Source organism: Peromyscus leucopus, chromosome 22, assembly GCF_004664715.2.
Source record: "Peromyscus leucopus breed LL Stock chromosome 22, UCI_PerLeu_2.1, whole genome shotgun sequence".
Classification (NCBI taxonomy): domain Eukaryota; kingdom Metazoa; phylum Chordata; class Mammalia; order Rodentia; family Cricetidae; genus Peromyscus; species Peromyscus leucopus.
In genome coordinates this window covers 20911981-20926642 of record NC_051081.1, presented here as the reverse complement: position 1 = coordinate 20926642, position 14662 = coordinate 20911981, and the positions used below count along the sequence as shown (strand labels likewise).

The following is a 14662-nucleotide window of genomic DNA, read 5'->3' as shown; positions in this document are numbered from 1 at the left end:
AAAGTGGTCCAAGGGAGTTCAAGGTGGAAGACACGGAGTCTTTTGTGACATAGCCCCAGAAGTCACACCCCATCATTCCACAGCCACCTGTCGTAGTCACAAAGGTTAGCCCCATGTGGTGAAGGCAGGGACTAGACTACCACAAGGTGAGGACCTTTGAGGGCCATATGAAAGCTGGCTGCTGACTGTCTACTGAATTTGGAATTATTTTCCTACTCATTTATTCTTATTTCAGTTCTCCCTACTTCTTTTAAAAATTCTTGTCCTTCTAATAATAGATTCTATACCTACTTAATCTCCATCTACCCTAAAACATAGTCTGAGATTCCTCACACAATATTCCAGTGTTTACCTTGGGGGCTAAATTGGTCTTATGAACACTGATTTTATTTTATTTTTTACTTATTCTCTCATATATTAGCTAGCATTCTTCATGTTTTCTTTGTATGCATTAGAATTTGATTGAATATTTGGTGTTTAAATGTGGGGGGGGCGCTTAGATTGACATACACATGGTAAAAATATACAACTAAACTAAATAAGGATGAGAAACTTCCTGCATCCCACAGTTCCCTTCCCATGTTCTAAGTTCTACAGGCCATTTCTACACTGCCTGTCCCTCTCATACCAGGACAGTCAAGAACACTAATGTCATTGTTTATATTTGGATTTGATCTATTGGTACTTTTTTCGAGACAGGGTCTCTCTGTGTAGCTTTGGAGCCTTTACTGGAACTTGCTCTCTAGCCCAGGCTGGCCTTGAACTCATAGAGATCTGCCTGCCTCTGCCTCCCGAGTGCTGGGGTTAAAGCTGTGTGCCGCCACCACCCGGCCTATTGGTACTTTTATTGAGGATTTCTGGACATTGTACTCATGAGGATATTAGTCTGATTTTTGCTTGTGACCATAACTGGCCTTGTAAAGTGTACTGGGAAGCATTATCATCTTGGGAGAGTTTTTTTTTCTTTTAAGTGTATAGTCATTCTTATACACATTTTTAGTTGGATTTACTAGCAAAGCTAGGCAGTCTTGGAGTTTTCCTTTTGTAAGGTTTTAAATAGTATGATGCATTTCCTAGATTCAAGACCATTAAGGTAACATTTGTCTTTGAATAATCTTTGCTATTTTACGTCCTTAAAAGAGATATGTTTCGTCCAAGTTGCTCAGCTATCATTGCTCATGATGTTCTGTTATTTCCTCCCCAAGTTTCTGCGAGTGTGTTTTGGGGCCCTCTTTGAGCTCCTGACATTGATCATTTGTGGTTTTTTTTATGTTGTTGCTTTATCAGTCCACCAGGAATTTATCAACTGTATTTTTTTCTTAATGAGCAGTTCTTGGCTTTATTATTTTTCCTTTTCTATCTCTCCTGTAATCATCATCAGCTTTTCCCTTTTATTAGCTCTAGAGTTTGCTTTGCTCTTCATAACTGGTTAGTTTAGTTTGCTCAGGCTCTTGATTGTAAATAGTCATCTCACTGTGTGATCTCACAAAGACCACTGTGACCTTTTAATAATCAGTGGCATCGTTCCACAGGCCCCATCAGCAAGATGCTGCTCCTCCTAGTCCCGGTTCCTATGTGCATTTTTTTTTCCTTGGGTTTTTGAGACAGGGTTTCTCTGTGTAGCTTTGCGCCTTTCCTGGAGCTCACTTGGTAGCCCAGGCTGGCCTCGAACTCACAGAGATCCGCCTGGCTCTGCCTCCCGATTGCTGGGATGAAAGGCGGGCGCCACCACCGCCCGGCAGTGCATTATTCTTTTTTGCTTCAATCCCACAAAGGCTTTTAGCATCTTCTTACTCATCTCCGTTCTCAGAAGAAGCGAAACTACCTTTGACTATGAACCACCATTACCATTGACGGCTCTTTCCAGCGTACGATACTTTTTTCTCTCCCGTTATACTCTTTTAAAATGGAGTTGACTCTCCCCATTGCTTTACACATATGTGACCCCAATTCTACGATTAAATAGAGACAGCTAGACAGCTCCTTGGTTTTGTGTGTATCTCATCCCATAAAAACAAATGTACAAGATTTGCCTATATAAGTAAAATATTCACTACTTTTTTAAAGACAGACTTTCCTGCTAACATATCATTCACATATCGTTCCATGTATAATTTATATTTGCCTCCTTTTTTGTGTGGCTGAGAATCAAACCCAAACCTCTTGCATGCTAGCTGATCACTCATCATTTGCATCAGAGCTCCACCCCAGCCCCTGCTTTGTCTTTAAATATATCGATATCTTTTCACATATATATATATTTAAAGGTTCTTATTAGATTTTTTTTTTTTGGTTTTTCAAGACAGGGTTTCTCTGTGTAGCTTTGCGCCTTTTCCTGGAACTCACTTGGTAGCCCAGGCTGGCCTCGAACTCACAGAGATCCGCCTGGCTCTGCCTCCCGAGTGCTGGGATTAAAGGCGTGCGCCACCACCGCCCGGACTTATTAGATTTTTTTTAAACACATGGAAGTATGCCCTCATGTATGTATCTTCTAGATTTAATGCTTATCAACTCAGGGCCAATCCATCCATCTGTACACTGATCTATAGCTCCCAGAGTTATATTTGAACAAATCCCACATATGATATTTCATCCATCTATGCATTTTTATAATGACTATATGGTGCCTGACTGTGTGAATGTGTTACTATTTATATATTTACAAAAATCCCTTTGTTTTTAGGCAGAGCTCTTTCTTCCTCTCTGTGGCCCTCTTCCCATGGTGTGTGTGTGTGCGCGTGCGTGCGTGCGTGCGTGCGTGCGTGCGTGTGTGTGTGTGTGTGTGTGTGTGTTACTGGAGGTTAAACTTAGGACCTACGCGTACTAGAGAAACGTTCTGTCACTGAGCCATCCCCTCAAGCCTGACACGTTCATTTCTGTCATTCAGATTATGGCACCACAAGTGCTGTCTCCACATTTTGAATTACTGAAATACCTGAACCCTTTCCCCAGCGTGTTTACCTCTTCTCATTTTGAGTCTCACATTCTGTAATAGAGAAGGTTGTATTATCCCCCATCTTATGTATAGTTATTACGGAACCTGGTGGCAAAGTATTGGTAAAGTACTGTAGTAAGAACTAAAACCCAGACCTCTGAGATGTAGTTTGCTCAGTTGAAACTAAACCATCCCAACTTACAGTGTTCATAAAAACAATACACATGCACGGTAGAAATATACTGCTATGAAACGTTCTGTGTAAAAGCTGAATACCTGTTAAGATATTCAATATTCAATACTCAATATCATGCTAGATGTCTTACTACTTAATTTGGATATAAATAGACTAGAGTAAGGATGATCTCTCTCAGAAAAAGGAATGGAGGCCTGCTGTGTTAAAGAAATCCCCTATCCATACACCACTCATAAAGAGTGGAATTTGGGTCCTAATTTAGACCTTGCTTCCAAATTCAGGGCTTCTCCCTTTCCTTTCTACTTTTCCCTGAATGTCTTATGGGCCATTTTTGTGTTTAAATAAAAAGAACAAAAGTGACCTGTGAAACTATGGCTTTAAAAATTCCTTGTATTTAATGATACGTACATATATCTTTTCATGCCTAGCAACAAGTTTTGCCTACTTATATATCAAAGTACTCTAAAACGCTGTGTGTTTGTGTGTAAGGGAGTGTGTGCCTGTGTGTAATGCCATTCTAGAAAGGGAGCGTATGCATGTATGTAATGTTCTTTTACATGGACAAAAATTTTTTTTGCAAGGTTACTGTTAACTACTAAGTCTTTAGATATTTTTTTAACCGATGAACTGGCATGTGCAAGGTGTTATATCATGAACCATGTCACACATGAATTATTCCTTCCAACACTTTAATGTAGTGCCACAGGAGCAGAAAAAGATTTATTTGGCAGTGGTAAAAATAATACTGTCGATTATTATTCTTACCATTGTGACAAAGTTCATGAGAGAACAGGTCAAAGGAGGGTCTAGTTTAGCTCAGTGTCAGAGGTTTCTGTCCCTCATGGGGTGACAATGTTGACCAGCAGAGTCTCCTATACGGTGGTCAGGAAGCGTAGGAAAGGAATGCAGGAAGGAACCCAGGGAAGACATGGTCTTCCGGGACTCACCCCATCCCACAGTAACCTATCTCCTCCAGCCAGGCCGACTTCTTCCATCTACCTTTTACCAGCTCCCAGTAATGCCATGGTAATTATGAAGCCATCAGAGGCTTAATTTGTTTGTTAGGTCAGAGGCTTTATGATCTGACCATCTGTGGAAATAACTTCACAGACACAAGTGTGCTTTACTGTTATCCTAGGCATTTCTTAATCTAGCCAGGTTAACAATCAGAATTACCTATCACGGCCATTCTTGAAATACACATGATACTTACAGATCTTTGTCATTTCATCAATAATTTATAAGACTCAGTATCTACTATGTATGAAGACTTGTACTGGGTATATAATAATAGAGACTGGATTCTGCCCTTCCTGTTATCACTAGAAAGCAAATACTTTTAAATAAATCTTTGTGTGTGTGGATGTGTGATGTGTGGTGTGTGTGTGTGTGTGTGTGTGTGTGTGTGTGTGTGTGTGTGTGTGTGTGAGATGTATGTGTGCTACAGTGGTTGGATGGGGGTGTCAGTCTCTGTCTCCCATCTTGTTTGAGGCAGAGTCTCCTGTTCACTTCAGGGTATACCAGGCTGGCCAGTCCATGAGCTTATGGACATTCTCCTGTCTGCCTCCCACCTCGCCCTAGGAGCACCGTGCCCAGCTTTACATGGATATTGCAGACTTGAACTCAGGTCTTTACACTTACATGGCAATACCCACTGAGCCATCTGCCTAGCACAGAAGCCAAATATCTCTCAAGGAAAAAAAAATCATACACTGTATTTATAAGTCTCTGCAGAAAATTTTCTTCCTTTTTTTTAAACTAGCAATATTTGATTAACAAGGTTTTGTGAACTTGTTGCTCCTTGAAATCTAATCAATACCTTTAAAAAGATGGGTCAAGGCCACAGGGTACAAAAATTCCTCTGAAAATGGATTGCAGGTAGCGTGGAGGTGTCAACTGTCAGCAGAGTTCCAGTGGGACTTGCCATGGCTCTGGTAGTAGAGTGAGTGTTTTGGTAAGGAAACTTCCAGAGATATTCACGAGATACATGCCTGTCCAATTGCTTCTGCAGAGTGTGTGCCTAGGTAAAAAAAAAAAACTCAGTAAAATGCGTTTAAGCTCATTAAATGTTTGAAACATTTTCACAAAAGTTAAAGATGATCTAAGGTCCATAGGATGCAAATATTTAAAATGTCTGATAAATCCCAATCCCTGTAACATACTGCCTTTTAGAAAGTGCTGTCGTTTGGATCCTTACATTACTACATGTGATGACAACAGATATTCCATACCTTTTTTATGCATAGAACTATAATATGAACTACCTATGGCATTTGAATTTTACTAATGGGTACATGAATAAAGTGAGAAAGAGCTGAAATAAATTGTAATGGTATATTTTATTTAATGCAACATTTCTCAAGCATTTCAACATGGAGTTAATATAAAATTTATTTGGAGATACATCACATTTTTTGCAATGTTTTCTAACAATAGATGTTATTGAATGAAGTATGTATTTAATGCTTATGCTACATCTTACATTGGACTTGCCACATTTCAAGTGACCCTTCAAAGGTGCAGTAGTATTATACACCAGCTCTCATTTTTCAAGATAAAAAAATCATTTGGAGGCAAAAAGGCCCAGCAAAGCATTAAAAAAATGCTCAAATGCCACCATTACCTTCTAATTGGGGAGTAAGTCCAATAAACATGATGGGAATATGTGAACAGCAGCCTTCTATTACTTGATGTGAGTTATTAGGCATTGCCTCTTGAATAAGGTACCCAATGGGCTTTGTATTAAACACATTTCTTCCTTCATAATCCTCTGCATTTAACCCAACAACACCCACATATTTCAGGCAGATTCCAGCTACTTATCGAAGGATGAATTCTAAATTACATCTTGATCTTTACACCATTCATGGTTCCTGAGAAGTCCACTGAGCCTCCTCCCTGGCTCTCTACTTAACACAATCCCTCCTTCCACAGCTACCTATTATTGGAGGCCTCCAGATATTGTGGTGTAGCCCACATGAAAGCGCTGAACTGCATCCCTCGCCAGCAAAAAAAATATTTTAAATTTTCAACGACAGAGTAGTGGGGGTGTGCAAGAAGGTAGCAGCTGTAGTTACCATACTTCTGAAAGACAAATCTGTATACTTCCCTCATCTGGACCCCCTTGGATCTCTTTGCGTGTTGAACAGATCTTCACAGAGTTTGGGCAAGTCTCTGTCTCTGTCTCTGATCATCATCATCATCATCATCATCATCATCATCATCATCCGGGATGGCCCTGGGGGGTGTTAGAGAGTTGGAAGTTTACCATGAGTGATAGATAGTACAGATCCAATCACAAGCCGCTCTAAACTTGGTCCCGCTACAGGCTTTAGAGAAAAAGACTCGAATTTCACCCCGTGGCTGTGTATTCAACACCTAGCACATATCTCTTAATTAGGACTGGATCTTTTAACACTGTACTTTCTGTATTTATTTTGGTATTTGTATTTAGTCTGTCTCTTATAGCCATCCATCAATCTGTAAGATGCCTCTGATGTGAATGTGCCATCCAGGGAGTTTCTGAGAATATACATGTCCCTGAGTGCATCGTGGCTTTTGACCAAAATGCCAAATTTCTTACTTTTGATTGTTCTTAATATGCATTGACCAGTAATTTCTAATCCATTGATGAACATCCCTATGGTATGTGAAGTTCCATGTTGAAGAATGAAACCATGAACAGTACCAATGCTATGAACTACCAAACAACCCTTACAAAGTTACCAAGATACGTACTAATGAACGGACCACAATGTATTAAAAGCATCAAGAGTTTTGACATTCCATCAATTTTTAAATATCAAGTGCCTTTTAATGTGTTCATTGTAATTCATATCCAATGGACTACTTCATTCATTTTAAAGAATTGATGATAAAGAACATCGTGAGATTTAAAGTCTTTTCCCCAAAGCAAATATAAATGTTAGTGTATTTTCTACCCTCCCTCACCTACAGATGCAACAGTTGGAGAGACAAGTTATCGATGCCGAACGTCAAGCAGAAAAGGCTTTTCAACAGGTAGGGGATCGTTTCGTCTTTACCTGTCTCTCTGCATATAAAGGTTGTTTGGCTCAAAATAGGATAACGGTTAACCTCCCAAAATAGCCCATCATTTTGACTGTTCAAAGCTCAATCCATAGAGTGGAAAATTTGAACTCATTTTGTTCCTTTACTGATTTTCCAAGAGGGAAAAAAACAACTTTGATTAAGATATTTTATTATTTTTCTTTTAGAAAATCAAATATGACTTTTAACAGAAATCCCAATTGCAACTAAGTTTTATATATAAGTATGTTTATATCAGCTTTATGTCTCGCAATAGAGAGCTGAAAATGATATGAATTCCATGTTGTAGAATAATGAGTAAGTAAACTTAAAGCCATAAACTGTTAAACAACTATTTCAGATCATTTTACTGAAAATTAGTAGAGAAAATGCTTAGAATTATATTAGGAAAATACACACAAAATTGTATATTTCATATATTAATGTTTATGGGTAAGAAAGGTCAAATCCATGAGTTTAAAAGTAGTCTGAGAGGAAACTAGAAGTTTGCTTGAATTGTGGCATTATGAAAGATTATTTAGCTGGGCAGTGTGGCACACGCCTTTAATCCCAGCACCTGGGGGGCAGAGGCAGGCAGATCTCTGTAAGTTCAAGGCCAGCCTGGTCTACAGAATGAGTTCCGGGATAGCCAGGGCTACACAGAGAAACCCTGTCTCAGAAAACAAAACAAAACAAAAAGAGAATTTATTTTCTATATTTTCATTCTTTTTTTTTTTAAATACTACTTCAGTTCTTGAGATGATGATTGGCAAGTCACTTAGCCTTTTTTTTTTGGCCTTGAGAGCAGTAAAGTGGATGGGTACACCCAACCTTAAAGTTCTTCAATAATCTCAAATGCATAACTTATCGCTTTGTGAAAAACTCTTTATCACGGCTGCTCAAACCAACAGTTTCCAAAATCGTCAACACAGAATTCTAAGAAATGCACTGTTCAGCGATCATCCTGCCCTTAGGCCCGTCCTCTTCAGGCTAGAGCCTAGACTTGATTTTACACAGCATATTGCTGGAGTGGCTGTACAACCCAACCTAACCCTTGATTTCTTGTTATATTTGAAAAGAAATCTTAAAAGTTTATTACACGAACTTCAGCCACATCTAAGAGTAGGGAGACTGTAGAGCGGGCTCTTGGGAGTTGGCTAACTTGTGGCTTGTCTTATCACGAGTCCCTTGTTCCCTCCCCTCGACCCTACATGGGTTATTTTGAAGCAAATACCAGATATCATACAATTGTACTCAAGAGAAAAGTTGAGTGAAATCAAAGCAACTAATCTAAAAGACTTAAAAATCCCACTCAGTACCATAGCCATTCCGAAAATATTAGCAAAAATTCCTTGGTATGTCAGAGAACTAGATACTGTTCGAAATTCTCCCAAATATCTCATAATTGCTTCTGGTTTTGTTTTTTTTTAAATATTTATTTTATTTTAAATGTGTGTGTGTGTGTGTGTGAGAGAGAGAGAGAGAGAGAGAGAGAGAGAGAGAGAGAGAGAGAGAGAGGAGAGAGGAGAGAGAGGAGAGAGCATGTGAATGCTGGTGCTCATGGAGAACAGAGGTATTGGTTCCTGTTAGACCTTGAGTCACAGGCAGTTATGGGTGCTGGAAACTGAACTTGAGTCTTCTGGAAAAACAGTATAATTAAGTGCTGAACCATCTCCAGCCGCATGTTATTGTTTTTTAATTGGGTTGAAGTTCATATAATATAAAATTAATTATTCTAAAACAGACCAGTCACAATATTATAGGATCAACATCTCTGTTTAACTCCAAATTTTCCCCATCATTTCACAAGGAAACGTTGCCATGAAGCATTTAAGTGTTGCTCTCCTCTCCCCTCAAGTCCTGGCAGTAACCGACTGCTTTCTATCTCCATGAATTTACCCACTCTGGATAGAAAGGCAAGGTCCTGATATGTGATCCAGGCTGGCCTTAAATTTGTAATACTCCTGCCTCAGCCTTCTCAGTGTAGGGATTACAGGTGTGTGCCACCACACCTAGATTGGATATTTCTTATAGAACTATTCATATAACATGTGATCTTTGTGTCTGGCTTATTTTATTTAGTAGGGTAATTTTGATCAACCATGCTGTGGAGATACATACACACACACACACACACACACACACACACACACACACACACGTATGCATATATGTAAAACTTTTTGTGTTTATTCACCTATTGATGGACATTTCAGTTGTCTCTGCCTTTTGGTTAGTGTGACAAGTGTGTGTTCACACTGTATTTATTTCAGTACCTGTTTTTATATATGCTATTTTCCTCGTTTTAAATAACTGCCTTGCTCACATTGGAATCAGAACTAGATTGACAAATTTTGCTTGAGTCTTTTTTTAAAATTTTTTGTTGTTTGGTTTGGTTTTGCGAGACAGGGTTTCTCTGTGTAGCTTTGTGCCTTTCCTGGAACTCGCTCTGTAGCCCAGTCGGGTCTCGAACTCACAGAGATCTGCTTGCCTGTGCCTCTCAAGTGCTGGGATTAAAGGAGTGCGCCACCACCGCCCGGCTCACTTGAGTTTTAGACCTCAGTTTGTGTAGTCTTTTTCTCTTTCTTTTGCTTTAATATTTGTTGAGGACATTGGTTTAGTTTTTTCCTCTCAAGCTTTCTGCATTTTGAATTTTGCTTATACCTCCTCATGGTGCTCTTCAGTGTCATCATTTACTGTCAAATGTAGCTAAATCTGAACATTTTATTTCTCCACTTTTTTTTTTTTTTTTTTTTTTTTTTTTTTTTTGTTTTTCGAGACAGGGTTTCTCTGTGTAGCTTTGTGCCTTTCCTGGAACTCGCTTGGTAGCCCAGGCTGGCCTCGAACTCACAGAGATCCACCTGCCTCTGCCTCCCGAGTGCTGGGATTAAAGGCATGTGCCACCACCACCTGGCTATTTCTCCACTTTTGTCTCTCTTCTTTCATTCTTCCTCTGTTTTCCAGTACTGCCTCTTGGGTGATATTTCACACTCCTCTCAGGAGACATTCAACATCTAGCTCTCTTTTTCTGTGATTTGGCTGCCACTGATGATTTGCATATGGATATGTGTTCCTATTTTTCTTGGTTATACTTTGGAATTCTAGATTGCCAGTTGACAAGTAGTTTCTTTAGTAAGGATCAGCAAAGAGTTTTCTTCTTTCTTTTTCTTTTCTTTTTTGAGACGGGGTTTCTTTGTGTAATATCCCTGGTTGTCCTGGAACTCACTCTGTAGACCAGGCTGGCCTCAAACCCACAGAGATCCACCTGCCTCTGCTTCCTGAGTGCTGGGATTAAAGATGTGCGCTGTCACCACCCTCCGGGGCACGGAGTTTTCTAAAGTGAATGTGTCAAATTGCGTCCCTACCTGCGGTGGATGAGAATTCTAAATGCCGAGAACGTTGACATGTGGCATTGCTGTTCGTTTTGGTTTTAGCTATTCTTGCCCTGCTAGTTTGAGAAGAATGCTAGTCTAAATTCTCTTCACATTGGTTTAGTAATTAGATATACACAACACATACCAATTCCATAAGTCAAATTGACCTTGTTCAGAACTTAATCCCCTTATGTCCTATAATGATCCTTGCTTAGAAAAACAAGTAAGTTTATGTTATGAAAATGCCCCACTGAGTCCACCAAGACAGGAGAAACTGAAGATGGACTCTAACATGAGAAAGGCCAAGGCGACACAAGTGTAGACGCTCCCATCCAATTGTGGTCAAGGCAGATGTCGAGGTTCATTCTACCTCATTTCTTCTCCAGTGTTCGTAGAGAACAGTTCCCCCAATTTACACACAACTGCATGAAAACTCAGTCTCCTCCTCCTTCCCTCCCTCCCTCTTCCCGGCCACAGAGGGAAAAAGGCAGGGACGTGTGAGACCAAAGACTGGCAAGAAGTCTGTACAGTCAAAAAGAGGTAAAGATGGAATTCATGTTTCTCTGCCGTGGGAACAGATGTAAGGTTTCAGCTGTGTTTAATATCCAACAGCTAGGGCTAGAAAGATGGCCCAGGGGTTAAGAGCACTGACTTCTCTTCCAGAGGATCCGGGTTCAATTCCCAGTAACCGCATGGCAGCTCACAACTGTCTGTAATTCCAGTTGCAAGGGACCCAATACCCATGGCAAAACACCAAAGCACATTAAGTTTAAAAAAAAAAATCCTAAAGATCCAACAGCTGCCATTGGCGGGGGAGGGCTGGAAAACTTGTTTGCATGTCAGGTTTGCTACTTATCACATGGGACTGATCTCGACAACTCTGTAGGACACAGAGGTTTATAGCAGAGGCACTCAAGAACGCAGACCCTGGAGCCAAACTGCCAGGTTCAGTCGGCCTTCATCTCTTACTGCTTGGCTTCAGCTTTCTCCCTGGAAAGTGGGCTACAGTCTCATTCTCAGAGTTTTGTAGAAACTGAGTAGGTGGCTAGGAGTAAAGTACCTGAAATATTTCCTAGGATTTAGGAGTCAAAGTTAGCCATTGTGAAGATGGACGCTGATTATAGGAGAGTGCCTGGCATGCAGCCAGCCCGCAGTGAATGGTGGAGGTGGAAGAACTATCAGCTGTAGTGTGGGTTTGTGCTGCTTCCACATGGAGAGGATAATTTAAAAAAAAAAATAGCACTAGGAGCTGTGGGTGGTTTCCCAAACTACCCTCAGGTTCAATGAATTTTTTTTATTGTTGTTGTTTTGTTTTTTTGTTTTTCGAGTCAGGGTTTCTCTGTGTAGTTTTGGTGCCTGTCCTGGAACTCGCTCTGTAGACCAGGCTGGCCTCGAACTCACAGAGACCTGCCTGGCCCTGCTTCCTGAGTGCTGGGATTAAAGGCGTGTGCCACTGCCGCCCGGCTCAATGAATTTTTTAGAGGACCCTGAAAAAACATCTCACACTCATGGTTATGGCTATATACAGGGAAAGATGCTCTTATCCCCCTGGGACCATTATTCCAAATGAACCCTTCTTTCTATAAGTTGTCTTGGATATGGAGCTGTATCACAATGATAGGAGTAACTAATACATATGTCAAGCACATGTCAGCATTAATGTTCCAATGTCCCCCAAGATGTTAGAAAATCGGGGCAGTCTTATTTATAAGGATGTTCCAAGGGCTCAGAGATTGTCAGCCCCTGTCTCAAACCAGTCAGAGGGCTGGTCCTGAGTGTGGGATCTGAGCAGCTCAAGTCTGCTGGAGCTGGTTCTTTGCTGCAGAGTGGCTTAGGGATTCCAAGAGCAAAGATGTTTAGGGGGAATTACTTCAAGGGTATGCTGAGTGGGAGCAAATAGGAATTCACCCAGAAGGAAAACAATATACCTATGTGTAGATATTGAGAGTTTAAACCAATTTGAATTTGTTGTTCTCTCTCTCTCTCTTTCTCTCTCTCTCTCTCTCTTAAATAATTTATTTATTTTTATTTTGTGTGCATTGGTGTTTTGCCTGTGTGTCTGTCTGTCTCTATGAGGGTGCCAGGTTCCCTGGAACTGGAGTTACAGGCAGTTGTGAGCTGCCCTGTGGGTGCTGGGAATTGAACCCGGGTCCTCTGGAAGAGCAGCCAGTGCTCCTAACCGCTGAGCCACTTTTCCAGCCCCCTGACTGTTGTTTGTTCCTGGCCAGTCTCTGAGTAACTCAAATTCTCGTCTGGTTAAAGTTAAATGAATGGAAAAGAACTGGGCTGTTTTCCGTGTGCTTGCGGTAGGACATTTTAAAAGGGCTGCTTGTTTCTCCTGTAAGCGCTTAGCTTTTCCGTAGACATCTTATTCATGGTGATTACCAAGGAAGGCTGGTCATAACAGGACCAGCTGGCAGGCCAGACACCTGGGACTATTTTGTGATTCCTGCTCTGAGACTTTGCACATTGGCCATTATTTTTCTTACCTCAGAAAGTTGCTTATCCAAAAGTAATGGTCACTTTAGAAAGATTCAGATGACAATGGATCTCTGTGGTACTTATGCAGAACACAAGAATGTGTTCTTTGAAATAAAGACATGGTTCCAGGTCCTAGCTGTGCAGAGCTATAGATTTTCCTATGTAATGAAAGGGCAGCTTCATGTGGCAACCAAATGTGGTTGCTTTGACCTCATAAAAGGAGACTGAAGCTGGGTGGTGGTGGCGCACGCCTTTAATCCCAGCACTTGGGAGGCAGAGCCAGGCGGATCTCTGTGAGTTCGAGGCCAGCCTGGACTACCGAGTGAGTTCCAGGAAAAGGCGCAAAGCTACACAGAGAAACCCTGTCTCGAAAAAACCCCCACCCCCCAAAAAAAAGAGAGAGAGAGAGAGAGACTGAAGTGTTGTTTATCTAATTATTTTTTATCAATAAAAACTCAGGAGTCTGATATAAGAACCTGAATAATCAGAGAAGCAGCAGAGAAGTGACCAGTGACCTCCTCTCTGTCTCTTTCTCTGTCTCTCTGTCTCTCTCTCAGCCCCACCCTACTACCTCCTGTGTCTTTCTATATGTCCTCAGTCCTCCAAAACCTCTATGGTTAATTTTGGTCAGCTAGTAGCTAGCTAGCTCCACCCTCTAATTCAAAGTAAACTTTATTGTCAGTCTAAGGAGTGTCAGAGTGAGATCAAAATATCCCACAACAGGAGACTATAGGTGAATGTCTGTCTTTGCTGTCACATGGTTTGGCGGAGTCAGACCTTGCATCGCTGTGACAGATAACCCGAGAGGAACTGTTTACAGGAGAAAGATCATTTTTGGTTTCAGTCTGTGGTCGGCTGGTTCCCACGGAGAGATAAACCCTCACGGCCCAGAGTGCTGGTGACGGGGTAGAGATGCTCACCTTACAGCGAGAGCGAGAAAGGGGGTGGGATAGGAAGAGGAGAGACAGAGACAGAGACAGAGACAGACACACACCGAAAATGGAAGAATGCCACCAGGGAACAAGAGCTTCAAAGTCATGCTGTCTAATGGTCCCTCCTTCATCAACGATGCCATCAGATTATTATTCCATCCATTACTGAAGTCAGGGCTCTCAGGATTCAGCCACATTCTCAATGACTGGGTCTACAGGTCTAAGACCAAGCCTTTAGCATATGAACATGTTGGGAGATACTTCATATCCAAACTATAAGGTTCATTATGTTTTGCTCACATGTTCTCTCTCTCTCTCTCTCTCTCTCTGGTACGTGCATATGTTGTGTGTGTATGTGTACATGCATACATACTCATGTGCATGTACAAACCAAAGATCAATATCAGGTGTCTCCCTCAATTATCCTCTTCCTTTTAAATGCTTTAAGAATTTATTCTTTGGCAATTTTGTGGATGATTACATGTAGTTAGATCATATCCACCCATGCCAACTTCCCAGCTCCAACTTCTCCCGGGCCTCCCCTCAACAATTCTATCCGCCCCTCCAACTCCATCATGTCGTCATCCTTCCTCCCCTTTCTTTTTCTTCTTTCTCTCTGAGTCCTCTTAGTCCAATTACGCACATGGGTATAGGGCAGCGTCCACCGGGCCATGAGCATCCGACCACGGGCCACAGT

General features: G+C 41.1%; 2 protein-coding genes across 2 annotated transcripts in view; one reads left to right on the top strand and one right to left on the bottom strand.

Annotated features, from left to right (window-relative positions):
- The window catches only part of Plekhh2 (pleckstrin homology, MyTH4 and FERM domain containing H2), a 106798-nt gene that overhangs the window by 24157 nt on the left and 67979 nt on the right, over positions 1-14662 (top strand). The window contains exon 3 of the mRNA XM_037198004.1: positions 7089-7151. Coding sequence (XP_037053899.1) covers positions 7089-7151 — 63 coding nt within the window. The remainder of the gene's footprint in view (positions 1-7088; positions 7152-14662) is intronic.
- On the bottom strand, positions 5703-6737 carry C1galt1c1l (C1GALT1 specific chaperone 1 like). Its single transcript, XM_028893666.2, is given in 4 exon segments — positions 5703-5943; positions 5946-6144; positions 6147-6282; positions 6715-6737. Coding segments are annotated over 4 exon segments (564 nt in total). The 3' UTR covers positions 5703-5737.